Source organism: Melanotaenia boesemani, chromosome 8, assembly GCF_017639745.1.
Source record: "Melanotaenia boesemani isolate fMelBoe1 chromosome 8, fMelBoe1.pri, whole genome shotgun sequence".
Lineage (NCBI taxonomy): Eukaryota > Metazoa > Chordata > Actinopteri > Atheriniformes > Melanotaeniidae > Melanotaenia > Melanotaenia boesemani.
Window position 1 is genome coordinate 33468200 of NC_055689.1, and position 22606 is coordinate 33490805.

The 22606-nt window shown below is 42.4% G+C and overlaps 2 protein-coding genes across 2 annotated transcripts; one reads left to right on the top strand and one right to left on the bottom strand.

Moving 5' to 3' along the window:
* Positions 1–1648: 1648 nt before the first annotated feature.
* LOC121644997 lies at positions 1649–13960 on the top strand. The gene is made up of 6 exons (XM_041993272.1): positions 1649–1804; positions 2925–3233; positions 4627–4727; positions 6712–6847; positions 6946–7065; positions 12548–13960. Exons 1-6 carry the CDS (start codon positions 1649–1651, stop codon positions 13958–13960), a joined length of 2235 nt encoding a protein of 744 aa, XP_041849206.1.
* Positions 13961–16771: 2811 nt separating this feature from the next.
* On the bottom strand, positions 16772–21414 carry LOC121644998. Its single transcript, XM_041993273.1, has 5 exons — positions 21375–21414; positions 20542–20837; positions 17451–17526; positions 17257–17319; positions 16772–16977 (listed from the first exon to the last, which is right to left on the bottom strand). The coding sequence occupies exons 1-5, from the start codon at positions 21412–21414 to the stop codon at positions 16829–16831; spliced, it is 624 nt and encodes a 207-aa protein (XP_041849207.1). The 3' UTR covers positions 16772–16828.
* Positions 21415–22606: the final 1192 nt, after the last annotated feature.

The window sequence follows — 22606 nt, forward strand, 5'->3', positions numbered from 1 at the left end:
TAAATTAAACAGAGCCAGTAGTGAAAGGTTTAAGCTCTGTTAACCCGGGAAATCTGCGTAAAAGGGGCTTAGCGCAGTACAGCTGTGAAAAAAACCTTGTTGCAACATTAAATGACAAAGAAAAAGACTTCATAAAACTGACTTTTGACATATCCCTCCCTTTGACTGTTCTTCTATTCTCAATAAGAGTGATATGACAGCTGATGTCTTCTGTGTGTGTGTGTGTGAAGCGGATAGTGTGTGTGAAGCGGATAGGAATGGGTGTCTGAGTGAGCTGAAAATTGTCTTCTGACTGCTTTACCCCTCTAACGGAAAGTAAACTGATGTCTTCTATGTGAAGAAATAAGGGAAAAGTTTTAAACTGTGTTTTGACTGTTTTATTCTCCTCTGACTAATGGTGATTTGTTCAGCTGTTGAAGTGTGTGTATGAAGCGGATAGTGTGTGATGCACCGGACAGAAATGTGTGACTGGCTGAGTGTGTAACTATCCTTTGACTGCCTTACCCCTCTCACTGAAAGTAAACTTGTGATTTCTGTGTGGAAAAAATAAGGAAAAAGTTTTAAACTGTTTGTTGACTGTTACTTCCCTTCTTACTAAGGGTAATATGACAGCTGATGACTGGGTGTAAGAGCATAGTATGTGATGCAATGGATAGGAATGTATGACTGGTGAGCTGACAGTGTGTGTAAACCGCCAAGTGTGTGTGTAAGGCGCGTCTGAGCGAAACTTGAGACGAGTGTGTGTGTATGTGTAAGTGAGCTAAAAAGTAAAAAGGACCAGTGAAATTGGAGATTGAAGCAGCTGCTGGAAATACCGAAAAACTTATGCATGAGACAGAGGCCTCTGGTTTGCAGTGAAATGCATGGTGTTGTAAAGAGTATAATCTGAATTGCAGTGCATAAATTGACTCGTTCCCCAACTCACAAGATAGTGGTCTGGTGAAATCTGACACTAAGCTACTTGCTGACGCGCATAGACACAAGAACTGACAAATAAAATAGTGCTCCTCTCTTGTGCAGTTCCAAGGGATGCAATCTGTTCTATTATTATAGCTGTTAAAATAAAACCGCTGAACTCTTTTGGTTTCCTTCCAACAGAACACGACTCCTCCCATTGGATTGACACCAAGAAACAGGACACGGAGTTGCAGCACACCCAAGTGGATTTCATTTGAGTTGCATGATTATCATATTGTATTAAAAGCAGGGTTGACTTAATAGGAAAATGATGAGTACGCCCCAGGCTATCGTTTGCTACCCGCACAGGATGAAAGAGGTTCAACACATGTCCCAGAAATGGCATAAAAGAACAAAAAGGCTTAAAGACCAGTGGCCTGTTACAGGGTCGTTTGATCAAAAACTTTGTGAAATAATGCAACATCGCATTGAGGATTATAAAGCTGGAAATAATTCTAAGAAACGACAAAAGAAGCGAGAGCTTGAGTTGGAAATTTTAAACTTATTTAGAGTCAGCAAGCCAATTAAAAGAAATGTCAAAACAATTGTATCTTTTACGGATAATCCAGGGGAAACTGAAAACTGTACTAACGCTGAACTTTTCCCAAACTTAACAGGAACAATAAAGATAGATGGAAACTTTAATCTTGATGACCAGCAAAGCCTTCCAGGGGTACCAGCTAATGCTGACATGTCGGGAACCGTAAGTAATATCCAAAATAGGTCATCTGCTGTTTCAGGGCTCGCTGAGAAGGGACCTCCCACTGATGCATTGCCCCAACCAGACCCACCCAACTCCAAACAGGGGGGTGCGTCCTTACAGAGCACTGGGAAAGTACACGCCCAGGTAGGAAGGCATTCAAACTCTATACATTCTCCTCGAGAAAAACAGGAAACTCCTCCCCATCTGGCCATTCCAAAATACTGTAGTACACAGCGACGTCAGTCTGGAATCATTAACTGTTACCAGGATCGAACCGAATTGGCTCGGAAAGGTAAGACAGATGATAGCTTTTGGATGAACTTAGGACCACGTCAGCAAGATTTGCAACGTGAGTTGGGACGGAGCCAGATAGTTGAGATGGAACAGGAAATAGATGATTTAAATGAGGAGGTGGAGGAAGGGGCGGCTTCAGGAGGCGGAGTTTCCATGCCTGCATGCTTGCAGAAACCCGGCACGTCCGCAGGGGTCCCTAGAGATGAATATGATTTAAGATACAGGCCTAACATCAGACCTCCTGACAGATTGAGGGGGGGGGAGTTCCCAATTCTGATAAGAGGAACAAGGGCTGATTATCATCCTTTCTCAGCTCGGGACCTGACAGGTTTGGTCTCAGAACTCCCTCAAATATCCGCAGGAGGAGGCAAGTGGATTAAAGCTTTGGAATCAAACACGGCTGGATCACTGCTTTCACTGGGAGACATTAAAGCTGTCCTCGCTCAGGTAATGGGGTTGTCTAAAATGCAGCAGTTTTTCAGAGACCATGAACTGGACTGGATTTTGAGTGAAAGGGCAGATGGAACAGAATTAGCAGCATATAAGGGGGTGATTTGGCAAGGCATACGCCAACAGTACCCTAATAAAATTGATGTTGATGCTTTGAAAGGGGAACCTCTGAAGGACGACCAGAACCCGGCAGCATACATCGATACACAGTTGAAAAGGTGGCGTCTAGAGACTGAGAAAGATGTGGAAAATGATCCTGTTTTGCTCACTCTTTTCAGGAATGCAGTCATCGACTCAATGCCAAAGGATGTCAGTAGACGTTTGGAGGATGTCGTTGGTTTAACATCTATGCCAGCACAACAGTTCCGTGATCATGTGATTCATGCAGTAGCCCGATACAGAAAAGACCTAACCAAGACTTCTGAACAGGACCTCCAGATTCAAAGGAAGCTGGCTCAGATGCAACTAAATGATTTGCAAGGCAAGCTGAAAGAAAAGGTTCAAGCTGTTGTGTTCGCAGATCCAGGTACGGGTCAGACTGCTGGAGTTCCTGAGTCAACACAGGCCGCCAGTGGTCCCCAGCCGTTCCGCCCTTCATACTCAAGGCTTGGTACTCCCTCGTCTGGGGCGTGACAGGGATCCAACCGCTGCTGGTATTGTGGAATGTTTGGACATTTTGCAAGGGCTTGCCCACGTTTTATGCCCCTCCCAGCAGGTGGTCCTGGAAGAAACGGAGGCGTCCCTAGAAGAGGTGGAGGTGGAGCCCTGGGTGGCACACGACCAAGACCCTCTCAGTTTTAGGGGGGTCCCGAGGATCCTGCGGGTAAAGGTTCGTACCCATTGATTATGCATACACGCACCGACCCCATGATAAATGTACAAATTGAGGATCGACAGGTCCAAATGATGATTGACACGGGGGCGACCCATTCATGCATACAGGGATCCCTTGCCAAGAACCTTCCCATGTCAAAAAACTTTGTCAAGACAGTGGGATTCTCGGGAAAAAGTCAACTGGTCCCTATTACTGATCCAGTGAAGATGAAAGTAGGAAATGATGAAATTACCCTGCCCATTTTGGTTTCGGACCGAACTCCTGTCAATCTGTTAGGAAGAGATGCACTTTGTAAATTGGGCCTCAAAATTTTATGTTCCCCTTTGGGAATATATGTGGAAAGTTGTGGATTAAACTTACAAATGAATGCCCAAGTAGAACCAGCAAATGTTTATTGGCTGGGGAACATAGAGGGGCTTCTGGGTTCGGAGTTGGAAAAATGGAAGACATGCATAAAGGCATGGGCCCCGGGGGGTTCTCCACCAACATTACCTCCTCACTGTACAATGTTTTTTGATCCATCAGCCAGCTCAACATTTAAGGATAAGTGGGAAAAGGAGACGGATGGAGTGATGGTTAAAATACAGGCTCCATATATCCTGATTGGAGGCCAAGGCGCAGCATTAAAGGTAAACCACAATACCTTTATTGATAAATGGTACTGTGTTACTCAATCCTTACCACACATTACACTGTTGGTAAACCCAGGATACCATTCCAGGGACCTCGGTCCGATGGTAAGAACCGCAGAACACTTGACATGGAACAGTACAGAGAACCCGTTAATCTCTCTTTCAGATGATGGATCAATGTTAAGGATTAGGTGTGATCTGTCATTACAAGCAACACCTCAGATGGTGGTGCTACCAGGAAAAAACATAATGATGACATGCAAAATCAACCCCCTTGGATTTAACAGTGATCTGGAAACTGATATTTTAACACAGGTTCCGGACCAACTGTGGTCCAGACATGAGACGGATGTGGGACTGGCAGTTTCAGCCAGCCCAGTTACTGTCAAATTAAAACCAGGTGCAGTCTTACCTTGGCGGCCACAATACAAACTTAATCCCGCAGATGAAGAAGGGATTGGAATCCTAATTGATGGGTTTTTAAAAGTAGGAGTGCTGATTGAGATTTCTAGTCCTTGTAACACCCCAATTCTTGCAGTTCTAAAAGCAGATAAATCAAAGTACCGACTGGTCCATGATCTAAGGGCGATCAATGCTATTCTTGAAGATGTCGCGGCAGACTTCGCTAATCCTCACACACTGTTGAATGCTATCCCTACTAAAGCTAAGTTTTTTACAGTAGTGGATCTTTGTTCAGCATTTTTCAGTATCCCTCTGGCAGAAGAGTCACGATATCTGTTTTCATTTACCTTTAGAGGTCGACAATACAGCTACGCCAGAATGCCCCAGGGACTAACAAGCAGCCCAGCGTGAGTCAGGATCTACAGGAGCTGGATTTGAGCGGCGTCCTAATCCGGTATGTAGACGATATATTGATTTGTTCAGACACCATTGAAAATTGTCAGCGCGACTCAAAGTGCTGCAGAGACTGGCAGAATGTGGACACAAAGCTTCTCGGACAAAGCTGCAATTCTGTCGGCCTCAAGTGGAATTCCTCGGTAGAGTAATCTCCCATGGAACAATAGCTCTGTCTCCTGACCACCTCAAAGGCATAAGTCGAGCACCGCGTCCACAGACATGCGCGCAACTAATGACCTTTTTAGGTATCACAGGATTCAGCGCGGAGTGGTTGGAGGACTACGCAGTAAAGACGGCGCCGCTCAGAGATCTCCTGAAGTCCTCTGAAGCCAAGACTTTAAAGAAGTCTTTGGAGTGGACCACAGAGGCACTGTTGGCTTTTGATGTGCTCAAGCAGGAACTGCAAAATGCCCCAGCGCTGAAAATGCCAGACTATAATAAAACTTTTCATCTTTATGTTTCAAACAGATGTAACATGTATGCAGCGGCTGTATTGGCACAAGACTCATGTGCTGGTGGAAGGAAACAACCCATCGCTTACTACAGTGCAAGGTTGGACGACGGAGCACGAGGGTGGCCCCCCTGCTACCAGGGCCTCGCAGCTGTTCACATGGCGTATGAAAAGGCGTCTGCAATAACTAAGTCATATCCTGTGGTTATTTACACCCATCATAAAATCACAGAGTTGATCAATCACAGCAAACTTGTTCTGACAACAGCACGTTGCCTTCAGTATCTACCATTGCTCACCTATCCAGATGTAACAATTAAGAGATGTGAGACCACAAATCCTGTTAATATGTTACCTTTTGAATTTGAAGGTGATACACACGAGTGCGTCGCTGAGACCACGAGGTACACAAAACTGAGACCGGACTTGGAATCTGAGCCGTTGGACGACGCACAGGTCACGTACTATGTAGATGGGTCATGCTTTCGAGACCACATGGGAACTCATGCAGGCTACGCCGTGGTGCAACAAAAGGAAGGGACGTTTGTGACAATAAAAGCTGAAAAGTGTTTACAACCTTGCTCTGCACAATTAGCCGAATTGTATGGACTTACTGCAGCTTGTGAACTTGCTGAAGACACTTCTGCTAACATTTACACAGATTCAGCATATGCACACGGAGTATGTCACCTGTTCGGAGCAGTTTGGAAACTGCGCGGCTTTCAAAAATCAGATGGTAAACCTGTTCGACATGGAAAACAGATTATGAAGTTAATCTCGGCCATGATGCTTCCACATCGATTGGCCATTATCAAGTGTCCTGCTCATCAAAAAGACAACTCCATCACCACGATGGGAAACAATGCGGCAGACGAAGCTGCAAAGCACGCTTCAGGTTGCAAGGTCGCCGTCTTGGCCCCAGCTGTGGAGTTGGAACCATCTGTCACACCCGACGATATCACACTAATGCAAGCGCGTGCCAGCGCGGGTGAACAAAACATGTGGGAAAAAAGGGGTGCTACAAAAGATGGGCGAGGGTTATGGCGGTCACATACCGGCCTGATTGTCGCTCCAATCTCACTTTTGTCTCTTTTAATTCCAGAGTGTCACAAACCAGACCACTGTGGGCGAGATGAGGTGATACATCGAATACAACAACAGGGTTATTGGGCACCGTACCTTTGGGAAGGTTGTAAGTTCTTACCAGACCACAGTTAACACCCCTGTTGTGAATAAAGTTGATTTTACTCCTGAACCGCAGCCCACCGTGGTTACTGATGACCAACCAGACAATGGGGTGGTTGAGTCATTCACCCTTCCCCCTCAAGGGTTAGATACTTTGGTAAATAGTTATCATGATAAAACATTAAAGGGGGGGGAGGTCAAGAATGTAAAGGGGCAACCGGAAGTACGAGGGTTTAGACCTAGTGAAGATTACTTATGGAAGGAAGCGATGGCCAATACTTGGTATCGCTGGGCTTGGCTGTCAGTAAAAGAAATGACATCGGAAGAATGCATATGGTGCTCAAAGGCGCCTGGAGCCCCTCCGGTTGTTGTCCCAGATAAGTACAGCTCTTGGGAGTGTGCCCAGGAACAACGCCGAGTGTGTGAAGAGGAAGCGTTCAAGTCTACAACGACGAATGCTTTCTTCGGGCTCCCGATGTGTGGTATGAAGTGTAGATTACTTTATGGGGCCCAGAGGATGCATGGTTATTTGAATAAATATAGGGGTTACAAAATCCAGGAATTGTGTGAACCTTACCAGGTGGCAAATACCGCCATGGCCCCTCCCACGGTCTACGAGGTGGACTATAACGCCGCATACGAGTGTTTTGCCAGCGGAGGATTTCTCCAGCAAAATGGGATAATGGTGGGGAACACGACGGTAAGATGTAATGTCACATGGGTATTATCATGGTTCCCAGAGTCTGGTGTGTCTCCTCTCTTCATAACAAAAGCAGTATGGTTTGAGAACCCGGAGCCTATACATCAGGACTGCAAGGATATGTCAATCACGGTTCCAACCCTATTTTGGTTCGGAGACCAATCACATGCGGTCGCTGATAGTTTCTGGTTATGTGGAAATAATCTGCTACGTAGCACCCTACCCCCCTCTTGGGTGGGGTTGTGTGCTACTGTTCGCTTAAAGGTGCCAGCTATGGTAGTATACAATGGTGTAAATAATATTCTTAACTTAAAACAAGACAAGGGCGCGCTGCGTAGGAGTAGGCGTCAGGTCTCGGGTTCTCAAGGGGTATATCGGGATGCAATTGGAGTGGCTAAAGGGATTCCTGTGGAATTTTCGGCCAGAAATGAAGTAGTGGCCGGCATAGAATCTATACTACCATGGATAACTGTGAATAAAAATGTTAACTGGATAAATTATATATATTATAATCAACAGCGGTTGTTTAACCATACCATTGAGGGACTGAGTGCACTAGGAGAACAGCTACATGAAACTAGCAGACTCGCACTACAGAACAGGCAAGCACTAGATTGGCTTCTGGCAGATAAGGGTGGAATATGTCAAATGTTTGGGGAAGACTGTTGCACTTTTATTCCAGCTAACACAGCGCCAGATGGATCCTTTACCTCGGCCATGGAAGAAATAATACGGGTGGGGAGAGAGGTGCGGGAGCATGCTGGGAAGAGCGACTGGTCTCTTAATTGGTTGGACCAGTTAATGGCTGACTGGAAAAATGTATTGATAAAGGTGGGAGTTGGGTCAGCTTTGGTTCTGATCCTTCTTTTCTTGTTTGGCATGTGCATCGTTCCAGCCCTGAGGAAAGCGTGGAGTACGAGTCTCAAGAAACAGACCTCTGTCATCATGGCTGCCCAATTGGTCCGTACTGAGTTGGACCTGTGACGTCTCAATATAACTGCAGTCGGTTGGACGAAGGGGCGGTAGCCAGACAAAGGAAGGCTGGTGACCCAACGCTCCTGTTTGTCTCCGGACTGGAAAAAGACTCTATCTTGTGTTATTCACGTGTGGTTTTGTAGTCAGCAATCTTCTGTAATAGGTTATCCTTGTGAAAACGGGTTGTAATGTAATTTCTTTGTTGTGTGTGTATGATTAATTTCTGTCATAGTACTTAGAAGGTCTCATGCAGGGGTTCACTGGCCTACCCGTGCCTGAGTGTCAAGAAAGATCAAAAGTTACCGGTGCTTGCCCAGAGGGGGGGCACGGGGGAATTTTTTCTCCCTTCGGGGTTTTTTCGCCCTCGTACGGGAGGCTCAGATTGGCTCCTATGTTATGCTTGAGACCTGCGTGTGTGGACAAGTGTGCATGAAAAGGTTTCCCTATTGTAAGTTTCAGAGTATCGTCTTAGGGCCGATTACTCTGAAATATTTGAAAGGGGGAAATGTGGAAGTATTAATATATCAGAGTTGAAATGAAAAACAACAGGTGTACTGTCCTTGGTAAGCAGAATATTAATAGTATGACATTATAACATGATATCAAAATGATGTCAACCAGTCAGCCCTACAAGGCTGCGTGTCTGGATGCTGTGTGTCTAAAGATAGTGACAAGCAGACTATATAAGCCTGGGCAAAAGGTTGTCTGGGGTCTTTTATCCTGAAGGGGGTGTCCCCCTGTTCGGCCGAATAAAGGAAAGATCATTAAAGACCTCTGTCTGCAGACTCTTAATATCAGCAGGCCCTTTTGATAAAGAATTTATCTACGACAGGCTGTCCTCTGCCGCCCTTCAGGTGGAGCTGGAATCGTCTTCGTGGTGGGGCGGCTTGGGTTGGTGCTCCGGGGCTGCTGCTGAGGGCCCAGATCTCTGGCCCTGGTCTGCCTCTGACCACAGTAGAGGCGTGGTCGCATTTGCACGATCTCACTCACCACTCTTCATCACTAATCACCTCTTATTCCTCATGCTCTGCATGCTGACACAGTCAGTGAGTTGTCCAGTGGGTTTTTATACTAAGCGATAATTATTTTTTTTTATTTTTTTATTTTTCCTGTGAGTTAGTATCTGGTTGCTGTTATGTCTTTTTGATTTGGTTATTATTTAAAAACTCTTAATGACTAGCAGCTCTGTTTTTTCTGTGTGTGTGTTTCTGTTTTTGTAAAAGTTGTAGGAATTTTCTGGTGTGTTCATGTACAGGTGTAACAGTTTGTTTTCTGGTGATGGTGTGGATTGAAGGGTCGTTTCCTTCTGTCTGTGATTCTGCTTCCTGCTTTGCTGCCGTGCGGACGCTTCCTGCTCTGCTCTCCTTTCTGCTTGCATTTTTCTTCTTTTTTTCTTCTTTTTTCTTATCTTTACCGGCAAGAAATTTAGGAACAAGGACTCCTGGTCACTTATAAATCACTGGAACGAATATATTTTTTGATAAATTTAGTTGATTTCCATCGGAGAACTAGTGAAACGATGTCTCCTAACCCTGCAGTATCAGTGAGCTGCACTGAGTGTGAGCAACTTTCTTTGAGGATAACACAGCTGGAGAAGAGGATTGAAACACTGCAAGACATTCGTGTGAATGAAGAATTTATTGACTCTGTAGTAGCTTCTGTACATGCTACTGAGTTGTCAAATGGATTGAGTCACATCTTCATACGCGAAGGCATGTCGAATGTGGAGCCTCCCGCTACAGACCTGGCTGATACACTTCCCTGGATGTGTTCAAATGACATTGGAATAGCTGAGGAAAATCCCAAACCGGACCATCAGACTGATCTCTCCTTCTGGAACACTGTTGGTGCCAGACCAAAGTCATCAACCCCGGCCAGAACCTGGTCCGATGTTGTTCGTCGCAGAGGTAAATCCAGCAGGAAATTTAAAGCTCCAGCACTCACTCCACCATCTGAAGTCTCACTGCATAATAAATATGATGTGTTGAGTCATATTAAAATGAATGATGATGAATGTAATGCAAGGATTTATCAAAATTCAAGAAATAGCCCTAAAACTCAGCCCAGGGCTAACCAGACCAGGAGGAGAGGCCAAAATCCCACAAACAGGAGGACTAGAGAAGCTATCGGCACCTCCACACAAAAACAAATAGACACAATTCTGATTGGGGACTCTATAACACAGCATGTCAGGATGGCAAAGACGGAAAATTTAACACTTTTTGATACATCAGTCAGGGAACTGACAGAGATGCTGCCGACCATTCTGTCTTCACATCCAGATGGTATGAAGATTATTGTCCACACAGGGTCTTTTGATATTCTGAGGAGGAAAATTGGCTCTGAGATCCTTAAAAAAGACTTTTCTCTGCTGTTGGAGAAACTGTGTCAGTTGGGAGCACACCATGTTTACATTTCAGGACCCATTCCTACAGCGGGTAAAGGAATTGAACTTTTCAGTAGACTTCTTGGCCTGAACACATGGTTATCAAACGCATGTATCACCCATGGGATAAAGTTCATTGATAACTTCAATATCTTTTGGAACTGTAAGGAGCGATTCAGACCTGATGGTGTGCATCCAAATCTAACTGGATGCAGATTACTTGGTGCACACTTGCGTCATGCTGTTGGGATGGCAAACCCAAACATGAGTGTACAGATAAGAGCGAAGGACACAGCAGAGAAGCGATCAACTGCCAGCTCTCCCCCCTCACCAGACCCTCTTCTCCACATCACCCAAGGTCTTAAAAGGATGTCTCTATCCAGGTCTGAACCCCAGCGACCACCATCTACCAAGAAATACAGGGCTCCCCCCCCTCCCCCTCCTCATCCTCCTATTAGATCATCTGTCCTGACCCAGCAGGGCATGGGAGGAGGTTCCCAGAGCAGCAGAATTCACAACAAAGATAACATGCCATGATGCGTTCAGGGTCCTTGCTGTAGTTTTGCTACTACTGACAGCTGTTCTGAGATCAAGCCTGGACCCAGTAGGATTCCTGTGTTAGTTAGTAAAATAAGGAATCGAACACGGTCAGCTTGTGGGGTGAATCTATCTAATCTGTTAACTGTACCTTGTATAACTCAGAATACAACAGAGACCAGTGTAAACTTCATAAAACTAGCTGTACTAAATGTTAGATCTCTGTCCAACAAGTCACTGTTAGTTAATGACTTCATCATTTCTCACAGTTTAGATTTTCTTTTTCTGACAGAAACATGGTTAACAGAAGACACAAGTGCTACAGTTCTTAATGAAACAGCACCCCCTCATTTTAGTTTCATGAATAAATGTCGAAACGGGAGGAAAGGGGGAGGAGAAGCTGCCTTATTTAAAGATTCATTCCAGTGTAAAGAAATGTCATTTGGTGATTTTACTTCTTTTGAATATCTTAGTTTTATTTTAAGGGGCATTCCTAAAATCCTATTTCTAATCATCTACAGACGTCCAGGACACTGTGTAAATTTTATTGATGAATTTTCTGAATTATTGTCGGTTATCTCTACTGATTTTAACCATTTCATCTTAACTGGGGATTTTAACATTCACATAGATAACATGACGGATGGTAATGTCAAGGAATTTTGTTCCATATTGGACATGTTTGGTTTGTGGCAACATGTTAAACAACCGACCCACATTCGAGGTCACATTCTGGACCTGGTTATTTCAAAGGGTGTTGATATTTCTTCTGTTGCGGTCACTGACTTGGCCTTGTCTGACCATTTTTGTATTTTGTTTGATTTACTGATCACTCAGAATGTTCAACCAACCTGCTTCTCCGTTAGGAAGAGGTACATTAATGAAAGAACAAGTGCTAAGTTTGTGGAGGCCATAGCTATGTTACCAACAACCAGTGCAGAGTCAGTTGATAGACTCCTGGATAATTTCAATCTGAAAATCTTGAATGTAATGGATGCTGTTGCACCGATAAGAATCAAGAGCAACTTGAGCAAACAGAAAACACCATGGAGAAACACCACTGTGGTTACCAGCCTAAAAAGAGAATGCAGAAAAACTGAGCGGAAATGGCGGAAAAATAAACTTCAAATTTACTATGAGCTGTACAAACAAAGCCTGCGTAACTATAACAATGAGCTGTGCAAGGCCAGAGAGCTGCATTTATCTGAAATGATTAACAGGAATGTCAACAATTCTCGCACTCTGTTTGCTATGATTGAAAAACTTACTAATCCTCCTAAACAGATAAGCCCAGAGCTCCTTTCCACTGAGAAATGCAACCAATTTGCAAACTTTTTTAGCCAAAAAATTAAAACAATTAGGCAAAATATTAATTCCACACAGTCAAACAAGAAAATTAGTCTGTGTCTAAAACCCGGAAATAATTCTGATGTCATGTCACAATTTAAAATGGTGAATTTAAAAGTCCTACAAGAAACAGTTTGGCATTTGAAATCAACAACATGCACTCTGGACATGATACCATCCGACTTTTTAAAAACAGTTTTTACCTCAGTAGAAAGTGATCTCCTACTGATAGTTAACAGCTCGCTGGCATCAGGCATTTTTCCCAAGTCACTAAAGATAGCTGCTATTAAGCCACTCCTAAAGAAAAGGACTCTAGACGCCTCTATAATGAACAATTATAGACCTGTCTCTAACCTCTCTTTTATTTCCAAGATTATTGAAAAAGTTGTATTTCACCAGCTTCATGACTTTTTAAATGAAAGTGGAAATCTTGATAAATTTCAGTCCGGCTTCCGACCTCATCACAGCACTGAAACAGCTCTGGTCAAAGTGTTAAATGACATTAGGTTGAATACCGATTCTGGTCAAGTATCAGTCCTGGTTCTGTTGGATCTCAGTGCTGCGTTTGATACTGTAGATCACAGAATCCTGTTGCACAGGCTGGAAAACTGGGTTGGACTTTCTGGAGCGGTCCTTAACTGGTTCAGGTCCTATTTAGAAGGCCGGAGTTGTTTTGTTACGATCGGCAGCTATGAATCCGAGCGAGTGGCCATGACTTGTGGAGTCCCCCAGGGGTCAGTCCTTGGACCTCTTCTGTTCAACTTGTATATGCTCCCTTTGGGTAAAATATTACAAAACTATAGTATTAGTTATCAAAGTTATGCAGATGATACACAACTTTATGTGTCTCTGTCACCAGATGACTGCAGTCCAATAGACTTAATGTGTCAGTGTCTGGAGCAAATAAACACCTGGATGAGGGAGAATTTCCTACAATTAAATGAAGACAAAACTGAGATTATTCTGTTTGGTAGCAAAGAGAAGAGGGTCAGCATTGGCAAACACCTGGAGACTCGGGCTCTTAAAATTACCAACCAAGTTTGTAACCTGGGAGTGTTGATAGACTCAGATCTGACTTTCAGCAGCCACATCAAAGCTGTCACTAAGACAGCTTTTTACCAGCTCAGAAACATCAACAGAATTAAAAGTTTAGTCTCCCAGAAAGACCAAGAGAAACTCATCCATGCATTCATCTCCAGTAGACTGGATTACTGTAATGGTCTTTTAACAGGACTTCCTAAAAAGAGCATTAAACATCTGCAGCTCATCCAGAACGCTGCTGCTAGAGTTTTAACCAGGACTAAGAGATCTGAACACATCACACCAGTTTTAAAATCTTTACACTGGCTTCCAGTCAGTCACAGAATAGATTTTAAAACCCTTCTGCTTGTTTACAAATCCCAGAATGGTTTAGGCCCAGAATACATCTGTGATATGTTCAGAGAATATAAACCTAGCAGAGCTCTTAGATCCAAAGACTCTGGTCAACTAGTCCAGGCCAGAGTCCAGACTAAACATGGAGAAGCAGCATTTAGCTGTTATGCTGCAAACAAATGGAATAAACTGCCAGTGGAGATTAAACTTTCCCCAAATGTAGACATTTTTAAATCCAGGTTAAAAACTTTTCTTTTCTCATGCGCCTATGCATGAAATCTGCACGGTAACTTTTTTTAACTTATCTTGCTTTTAATCATTTTAATGTAATTTATTATTTTATTGTGATTATGTGTTGATTATGTGTTGATGCCTTTTACTATTCTAAATATCTGTAATGTCTTTGTTTTATGTAAAGCACTTTGAATTGTCCTGTACATGAAATATGCTATACAAATAAACTGCCTTGCCTTGCCTTGTGATCTTTTTGTCTTCTTTCTTCTTTCCCTTTTGCTCTTTTTGCTATTTTCCGTCTTTTTCTGTCCCCTCCGGTCAGGTCCAGCAAGATTACATAGAATCTTGTAATCCGTAATTCAAAGTAAATAAATAAATAAATGAATCAGATTATCAAGAGGAGGCTTACCCATAGGCCTCCCCTTGGCAGAGCAAATTTGTTCAGCACGATACAGCAACCAGATTGGTGTGTTGAGGTTTCATTTCATCATTTAACACTGCAGATATCTGAAATCTTCACAGAGTTGATGGTTTGAGAAAATTCTGCTAATAAGAAAAAGAAGAATAAAATGTTAAATCCATAAAGACAGCAGTAAAGAAGAAACTCCCTCAGCTCAGTGTGTTTGTGACTCTGTCTGAGATGGAGGTGAAATATGTGAACCTGGGCTGTGCTTTACTGCTCTCTTCCTGCCACTAACACTGTTTGACATCTGCTCATCTGAAGGTTTTTGTACAGGCGGCAGGGATCATTTCTCACTGTGGAAACCATATTTCCAACAGCTACAGTAGTAGGTGGCTGAATGATCCAGTTTAACTTTCTCTGTGAGCAAATCCCAGCTGTTTGAATTATTTACAGCTGAGAAATCATCTTCCTGAGGATGACTGAAACCTTTTCGAACAGAACCAGAATTTTCATTAATATTAAGAATCACTATGAATGTTTCTTTCTTCTGGTACCAGAACACATAATCGTTGACATCACACAGGTGAATGTTTCTACATCTGAAGGAGACACTTTGACCAACTCTCCTGGTCAATGTTAAATCCTCCTGAATCAGCTCTGCTGCCATGGCAACCAGCGCTGTAGAGACACAGCCAGACAGATGAAGGTTAGTGTGACAGTGTTTGTTCCAGGTGGAGTTTGTTGGCTCCTGATTGGCTGGAAACACTCACCTGAACACAGCCAGCACAGAGAAGCAGCTGGGAGGAAAAGCATTGTGTGCAGTGGTGTTTCCTCTGGTGAACCTGGGGAGAAGTGGTGCTCTGATGCAGCTGAGGCCAAACAAGGACGAGCTGTGAGATCAGAGCAGGACCACGTGCTTTCTAACAGGTCCTCAAAGCTCCCATCAGCCCCTGCGGCCCACAGATCAGACTGCTGCTGCTGATTGACAGCTCAGCTGAAGCTGCTGTGTGCTTTCATGCTCTTGATTTCAATCTGACAGCAGATGAAAAAAATCTGCCTCACATGATGCAGAAAGACTAAAAACATTCATGTTCCCACAAACACGTTCAGGTTGGTGGTGAATTTAGTACCACACACTGTTATCTGTTGTTTAGCAGCTGGGATGAAAATACACAACTACAAACCCACACAGCTCCTCAACTCTCATTCAGCTCTTCAATGTGGGTCTGTGGATCTTTTCATCTTTGTTGTCACCAGACAAAGGAGCTAAATTTACTTTATTTTTACTGGTCCTGGAGTTTCTACTCAGCTGAAACGTCTTTGTAAAGCTTAAAGTTCTGTTATCTGGAGAGATGGCTGTTTGTGTCACAACAAACTGGGAAAGTGGTGAAAAACCACAACTGAGGTGTGAAGCTGCTTCATCACACTGTTCATTCTTTGCTTTTTGCATCTTTGTGTAGATGTGTGTGCCTGTATGTGCAGCACAAGTGTTTAAAACAATTCAACAGACATATTTTATACCCACCTGTCATGATTACAAATAGCTAAGAACATCCAGAAAACACGTCTTCATCCACAACCAGTTGGGACGACTCAGAATTATAAACGTGTTTTCTAGATTAGACTAAAAATGTCATTTCATTAGTTAGAAATAGCAGCTTATGTATAATCTGGCTGTTAAACACTCAAATGACAATGAGCTCATGTCTCCTAAAAGTAAGGAACTTATTAAAGTCAAACACAATTTCTATCTTCAGCCGACTATTAGCTGCAAACGATCTGATTCAACATGAAACACACAACAATCCCATAACAGCCACATTCACAACCTGCATTGTCCCATTTCATGATCAATATCAGCTGCTATGATTGTGGAAAGAGGAAATCATGGTGATTAGTTCTTCTTCAGACTGGTCCTACCTACAGAAGAAGGATGTTGAAGCTCTGTCTGGCCTTGAAAGGAGTGTGTGCTGCAGAAAAATGAATTGTAATGATTATTTTCACACATTGGGGCGGCACAGATGAACAAGATCACTTAATTACGACGTCCCATCTTGTTTGAATTCTTGCTTGTGTTGTTCTTCTGAAATGTAAGTCGCTTTGGATAAAAGCGTCTGTAGAATAGAATAGAACAGAATATTAGCAGTTAAATAAATTTGGTTTCAGGTATTTTTTTGATAAATATGTAAACTTAGTGAATATACTCGTAATACAACAATGTTAAATGTTAATGTACACATACATACACACACCTACATACACACATGCACATACAATCAGAAGACGAAACCAGAAAAATGACCCCTGAAGAAAGAATTAACACCAGCACACTATCCTCTTAACCATTAGTGCTACCCAGCACCTCCCTCATCCCTATACCTCTGGAAAACAGTGTCTTTGCAGCTCATTTTAAATTGTTTCATGCTTGGACGCTGCTTCAAATCCATGGTGACCCTGTTCCATAGTCTCATGAGATTTGATGGAGAGAAAAGTCCAGCAGAAAACAGTCAGTCAGCATGTGTGCAGTTGGTGGACGGTCCCTTGTTTCTGAGGATCATCAGCAGAGAGAGTCCACAGCAGTACACCAGACTCTTCACCATCAGCACTGTGGACAGCAGCAAGAGCAGCTTCACCCTCAACTCAGACTGGAAGGACACTGAAAGACAGACAGATCAGATCATTGATAAAATGTAAAGTCCAAATCTAAAAACAAAGAATATTATGAGATGAAGTTTATTTAATAATTTTCTTTTACGTCCACTTGGGGGCAGCAGAGCTCCACAACAACTACCAAACTGATCTCTGACATATTATGGTCTGTCTGCTGTTTGCTGCTGAGCAGGTAGTGTACAGTGGCTTTAAGCCCCTAAAGTACTTCTAGCGTCCTCATTGGACATTGGAGCTGTCCATGCAGAGAGGCAGCAGGAGATCTTACAGTCAGCTTGCAGGTCTGCTGGTTCTCTCTCTGGAGGACAGGAGGCTGCTGGAGCTGGAAGCTCTGAAACAGAAAAGGAGTCAAATGTTGGAGTTACAGTGAGAAATGTCAGTCCTCTGCTCCTCTGCTCTCTTTGACAGCGTCTCCACATGAAGCTGAATCTCTGCTGAACACAGTCTCCAAGCCTTCATTACCTTGTTGTGTTTGGGCCTCCACTGTTCCCCCCTCATGCTTGACGTAGCAGATGTATTTCTTTACTTTGCTTAAATTCTACTCAAGTAAAAGTTATAGTAAGCACCAAAGATCTACTCAAGTAAAAGTAAAAAGTACTAGATTTATTTGAGTTACTTTAAATTACCAGATGTAAACAAAAGATGAGTCATAAATCCAATCCAACGCTGTTCTTAATAAAAACTTTTAAAACACTACAGTAAAAGAGAGAAAATAAAACCAAATCAAAGTATCCACGATGATGAAAGTTTAAAGCAATTCCATATTAACAAAACTGTGTTCTTTTTTTCTTTATAGCACAAACATAAATAATCAGTTGTCTTAATGAACAAACACTGACAGCTGATATAAGAAATGAAATAAAGTACCATGCCCCACAGAATATTCTGCCAAGTGAATACGACAACATTAGACTGTAAAGCGCTTGTTCAGCTTGAGCAGGGGTTGATTTTCAAAGTTTATAGCGTTAATCCGCGCTCTCTTCTCTGTGAACAACAAACCAGCTGAGCTGGAAAGAAGCTTGCAAGCAGCTGAGGCCAGAAGGCCGGTGGTGAGTTTCAGACAGTTTTGTTTATTTTTAGAAAAGAGTTCAGAAGATCCAAACGTTCTAGACGCAGACAAGGTAGCTTTCTAACTCCTCTCTGACCTTCTGGACCTCATGATAGAGAAGAAATCCTCCTCATCTGATGAATGCTGCTGTCCTTTTCCAGCATGCTCCTCTGACTCAGCCGTTTGTTGAGGTGATGTCTAACATAGAGAAGACCTGTTGAATGACAAACATCTGACAATTAAGTAATTATTTATCTGTCATTAGAGTCCTACAAACAGCTACAACTTCAGATGACAAAGATAATAGTATTCTGTATTGTCCACTTATTACTAAGTATTTGTTAGTAAGAAACAAATGAACAAGACTAAAATAAGCTACTGATGCTACTTACCGCCACATGCTTTCGTAGATTTGATGTGGAATCTTTGAAAGCCGACATCTCTGGCGAGGCAGACACATTTTATATTGTATGATGAACTTATTGCCTTGTTTGCATTTGAACACAAAGAGCTGGCTGAGATATGGCCAAGGATTTCCTTCCCTTTCCGATTCATGTCTTCCCCCGGTATTCCATGTCTCTGCTTGGCAATCCTCAGCATCAGCGTCTTCCATCTCCATCTCTTGCTTGGCACTAGCCATCATCAGTGAGAATTCTGCCTGCACAAACCCGCACACGTCCATGCATGCCCGTGCACGCATGTGCATTTTCCTTTCAGTAGGTGTGGAACGTGACCGAGGTATATTAGGAACAGAGACGGACAATTTGTGTGGTTCTGCATAATGGCTGTTCAGGCTGATGTTTTATTCCCCGGCATTTTTTACTCAGTAACAGGGGAGATTTCCAATGTAATGAAATAAAATACTTGGGTCGAAATGCACTTGAGTAAAAGTAAAATTACCCATTTCAAAAACTACTTGGAAAAATTACAAATTACTCACAAAAACTACTTACTACTTAGTTACAGTAATTTAAGTAAATATAATTCGTTACTTTCCACCTCTGTTTTAATAATTCTTCGTCTTGTGACCTTCTCATGGAGAGCTGTATTATGGAGCTTTGGGACCACATGGGAACACCAAGATTTTTTTTTTTTTTTTCCAGTTTATGTGTGAAACAAGTTTGTAATTAACATCTAAATCAACATGTTGATAATCTGAAATAATACAATAACACAAGCAAAGAAATCACTATTAGCGCCCCCTGGTGGGTCCATGATGCCATAACATCACTGTAGAAAATACCAGGATTTCCTGCATCTGCCTACAATGTGAAAACAACTGAATCTGGTGAAAATTAAAAATGTCAAATATCACAGCTTTTTTGCAAATAAAATGCTAACATTAAATAATGAATAGTTTTAAACTGTGATTACAAATAATTAAAATATATAGTTGTAATAAAAATCAGTGGAACAGTTTTACCCAAAAGTCTCAAGAAGAAGCATTTGATACTACAGTAAATATACAATGAATTTTTTTTCCATTCATTTATTTATTTATTTAGCTAATCTTAGACATATCCAAAACTCCAATTGTTATATTTATTTTACTTTAAAAAGTGAATAATTAGTAAATAAGTCATTCAAACAAAATGTCATTTAAAGGGGTAAAAATGAACGAGGGTCACCAGAGAGGGCAAAATCAAGTTGTGTACGAGTTGGGTTATGGGATTTGTTATGTATTTTAAAATTTATGCCCAACGATGTGTCCACGCGTCAGACCGTTTCTGATATTGGACACTTTGAAGGGCATTATCCTGCTTATACCATGGTCACTTACGAAATAAATAAATAAATAAATATTAAATCAATTATTTATACATTATTGTTGTTTTTTACCGTTAAAATTGTAAGTTTTTCACAAGAAGCAGCAGAGTGGACTATTTAATATCGCTCATTGTGACGCGTTGCCAGGACAACCGGCTCTGACGCGGAACCTGCAGCTTGGTCGGCCGAAGTTGCGTAACACAAACATAAGATTTCAGAGGGCGGGTGCAGGTCTTACAGTTTGTGTGTGTCTAGAGGATGATGCGACATTTTGTTTCAAACAAAGTCCACAGATAGTTTCCTATATCATTTTTATTGCAAGAAATATTATTCACCATTCACTCTGATGATTAAATGTGTATCAAGCTAGTAAGTCTATCCTAAATCGTTTTTATAATGTTATCCACCGTTCACTTTGTATCAAGTATGTAAGTAAGGTAATCAAGACAGAAAGACAGGAGATGACATGTTTAAAATTAAATGCAACACGGCCGTTGATCGTGACGTTTGAAGGACGGAGATTTAACTGCGACAGATGTGTATTCGGAGAATACCATACACTAGGATTTCTTAAAGTTGTGTATATGGTGGGTATCCAATGCTAGGATCTATCACAGAAGTGTATCCGCGGCATATCCTATACTAGGATTTGCTATAGATGTGTATACGGAGGGTATCCTATAACAGGATCTGTTACAGACCAGTCTTCCCGTATATCCCCGGAAACAGTCAGGATACGGAGACTTGTATCCTCTTGGATCTCTCCGGATCTTGGGTCTGTTTGTCCAGTGAGAAAGCATCACGATCGACCACCCTGATGGCAGCGGAGCGTCCTGACTCTCTGATTTCCAGCTGATCTCCCTCAGCAGGGAGCAGCTCCTCCAGAGAGCCGTCCTCCTTCTGTCTTTTCCAGGAGAACTGGACCAGAGGAGGAAACATGGCTGAGGCCAGACACAGCAGGGAGCTCCTCCCCTCCTGGTGGACTCTGGATGCTGCTGGGTACACGCTCACCACGGGCTTCACTACCTGCTCATCTGAAGTTTGACAGCAGCAACAAGCAGCACACACACATTCACACAGTCAGCAGCAGCTTCCAGCACTGCACTGCATTCAGTCTGATCCTGGAAACATGGACTCTGATCAATAAACTCCTCATCAATACAGCACAAAGTTCACTTTCACTACATACACTGGATTCAGCTTCATATCACACACACTCATCACCTCATGGCAGCAGGTGGACCACGTGGAAATCTTCTTTAGAAAGTCAATAAAGTTATTTTAAAACTTATTTATTTTTTATTTGTAATTTCTAAATAAAAATAATAATAAAAACTATTTATTGTGGTATTTTTGCTATTTTTCTGCAACTCTTTTCATATATTAAACATTTCCTGCATGAATCATAAAAACTACATTCATGCTTTTAATTGAGAAATTTAAAATTTACTGATTAATTTTTATCTATTCTATAAAAATATTTATTTAAATATAAACTTTCTTTTTTTTCTGTTTATCACAGATGCAGAGTAGTAATTACAATCTATGTATCTATATAATATATTTCTTACCCTGCACTCTGATGGGATAAGGGTCAGGAGAGTTGGCCATGTGTTACATCCTGTCATGCCACATACAGCCTGTCATGCCGCTCCTCCACCTGCAGTTCCCTGATCCTCCACACCTGTCCCTGATCCTCACACTCCAATCAAGTCAACCTTTCACACCTGTTTCCTAAGGACTCACTAGCCCTTATATTTCCCAGCACCACACTCACTCCCTGTCGGACCTTGATGCTCTTACCCTCATGGACCCATCTCCTCTCCTGTGAAGTAAGACGATTCCTGTTTATTCCCTATCCAATAAAGATATGTTAACTGTCTTTTGTCTCTGTGAGGTCCATGCGTAACACCATGGCCTCCATCATCTGGCAATATCTGAGGGCTCGCCTCCATCCCCGTGGGGCTGACTTAAGCACCGGCCTGTCCCACAGGTCAGAGCCATACTTCTCATAAAGTTCAGCATAAAGAGGGTTAAACACATTCATTCCCAATCCTCCTGGGACATGAGTCTTCTTCTGCTTCATATAACTGTCAGCTGGGCTTCAACTATCAGTTCTCCCAGAGGAGGAAGTGACATTCCCAACACAGTGATATCAAACTCCATGTAACCAATATAAGGGATTTTTAACCCATCTGCATCATTTAAACCAAGCCAGCCACAGTCTTTCAGTCCATTTTCAGATATATGAGAAAAATTCTCTTTGAAAAAACTTTCAGTTAAAGTTGTAACCATGGATCGACTATCGAACAGGCAGTTCACAGTAACCCCAGCAAATCCACCTCCCCTTCCAAGCATTCACCAGCCAGGTTACATACATTTTGAGTAACAGCTTTATCAGAGCCTTGTTTGGCTCTGCACACAGGCGAATTCTAGTTTCCCGCTTGCTTTGGGGACTGAACACCATCTTTAGGGTCAGTTTTAATGATGGTGGGACAATTACAGGTACTGTGGCCACTTTGTTCACATTTAAAGCAGACTGGTTTCCCATCAGCTGTTTTCTGGGTTCTAAAACTGCGTGCTTCAGAGGGCAGGACACTATTTAAAGCTAAAGGCTTCAAAACCAATTCTAACTGGGTCTGTTACAAAGACACCAGTTTACCATATTCCGGAGAGCACGACACATTGCTTTCACAGTAACAGATGCTTCCTTTAAAACTGGACTGGTGTACCGGTTTAATTTAGAGGACTGATGTTCATACTAACTCATCCATTTTATGGCTTCACCTCTAACATCCTGAAT

What these genes read in the sequence shown, in the direction of transcription:
- LOC121644997 (XM_041993272.1), top strand. Translation starts at nt 1,649, where the DNA reads ATGTCGGGAACCGTAAGTAATATCCAAAATAGGTCATCTGCTGTTTCA. An exon ending in CGAGGATCCTGCGGGTAAAG is followed by an intron (nt 3,234 to 4,626) that starts GTTCGTACCCAT and finishes ATTTACCTTTAG; the next exon opens with AGGTCGACAATACAGCTACG. An exon ending in TTGAGCGGCGTCCTAATCCG is followed by an intron (nt 4,728 to 6,711) that starts GTATGTAGACGA and finishes TGGTGCTCAAAG; the next exon opens with GCGCCTGGAGCCCCTCCGGT.
- LOC121644998 (XM_041993273.1), bottom strand. Translation starts at nt 21,414, where the DNA reads ATGGCCAACTCTCCTGACCCTTATCCCATCAGAGTGCAGG. An exon ending in GGAGGCCCAAACACAACAAG is followed by an intron (nt 17,320 to 17,450) that starts GTAATGAAGGCT and finishes TTTCTGTTTCAG; the next exon opens with AGCTTCCAGCTCCAGCAGCC. An exon ending in AGCAGACCTGCAAGCTGACT is followed by an intron (nt 16,978 to 17,256) that starts GTAAGATCTCCT and finishes TCTGTCTTTCAG; the next exon opens with TGTCCTTCCAGTCTGAGTTG.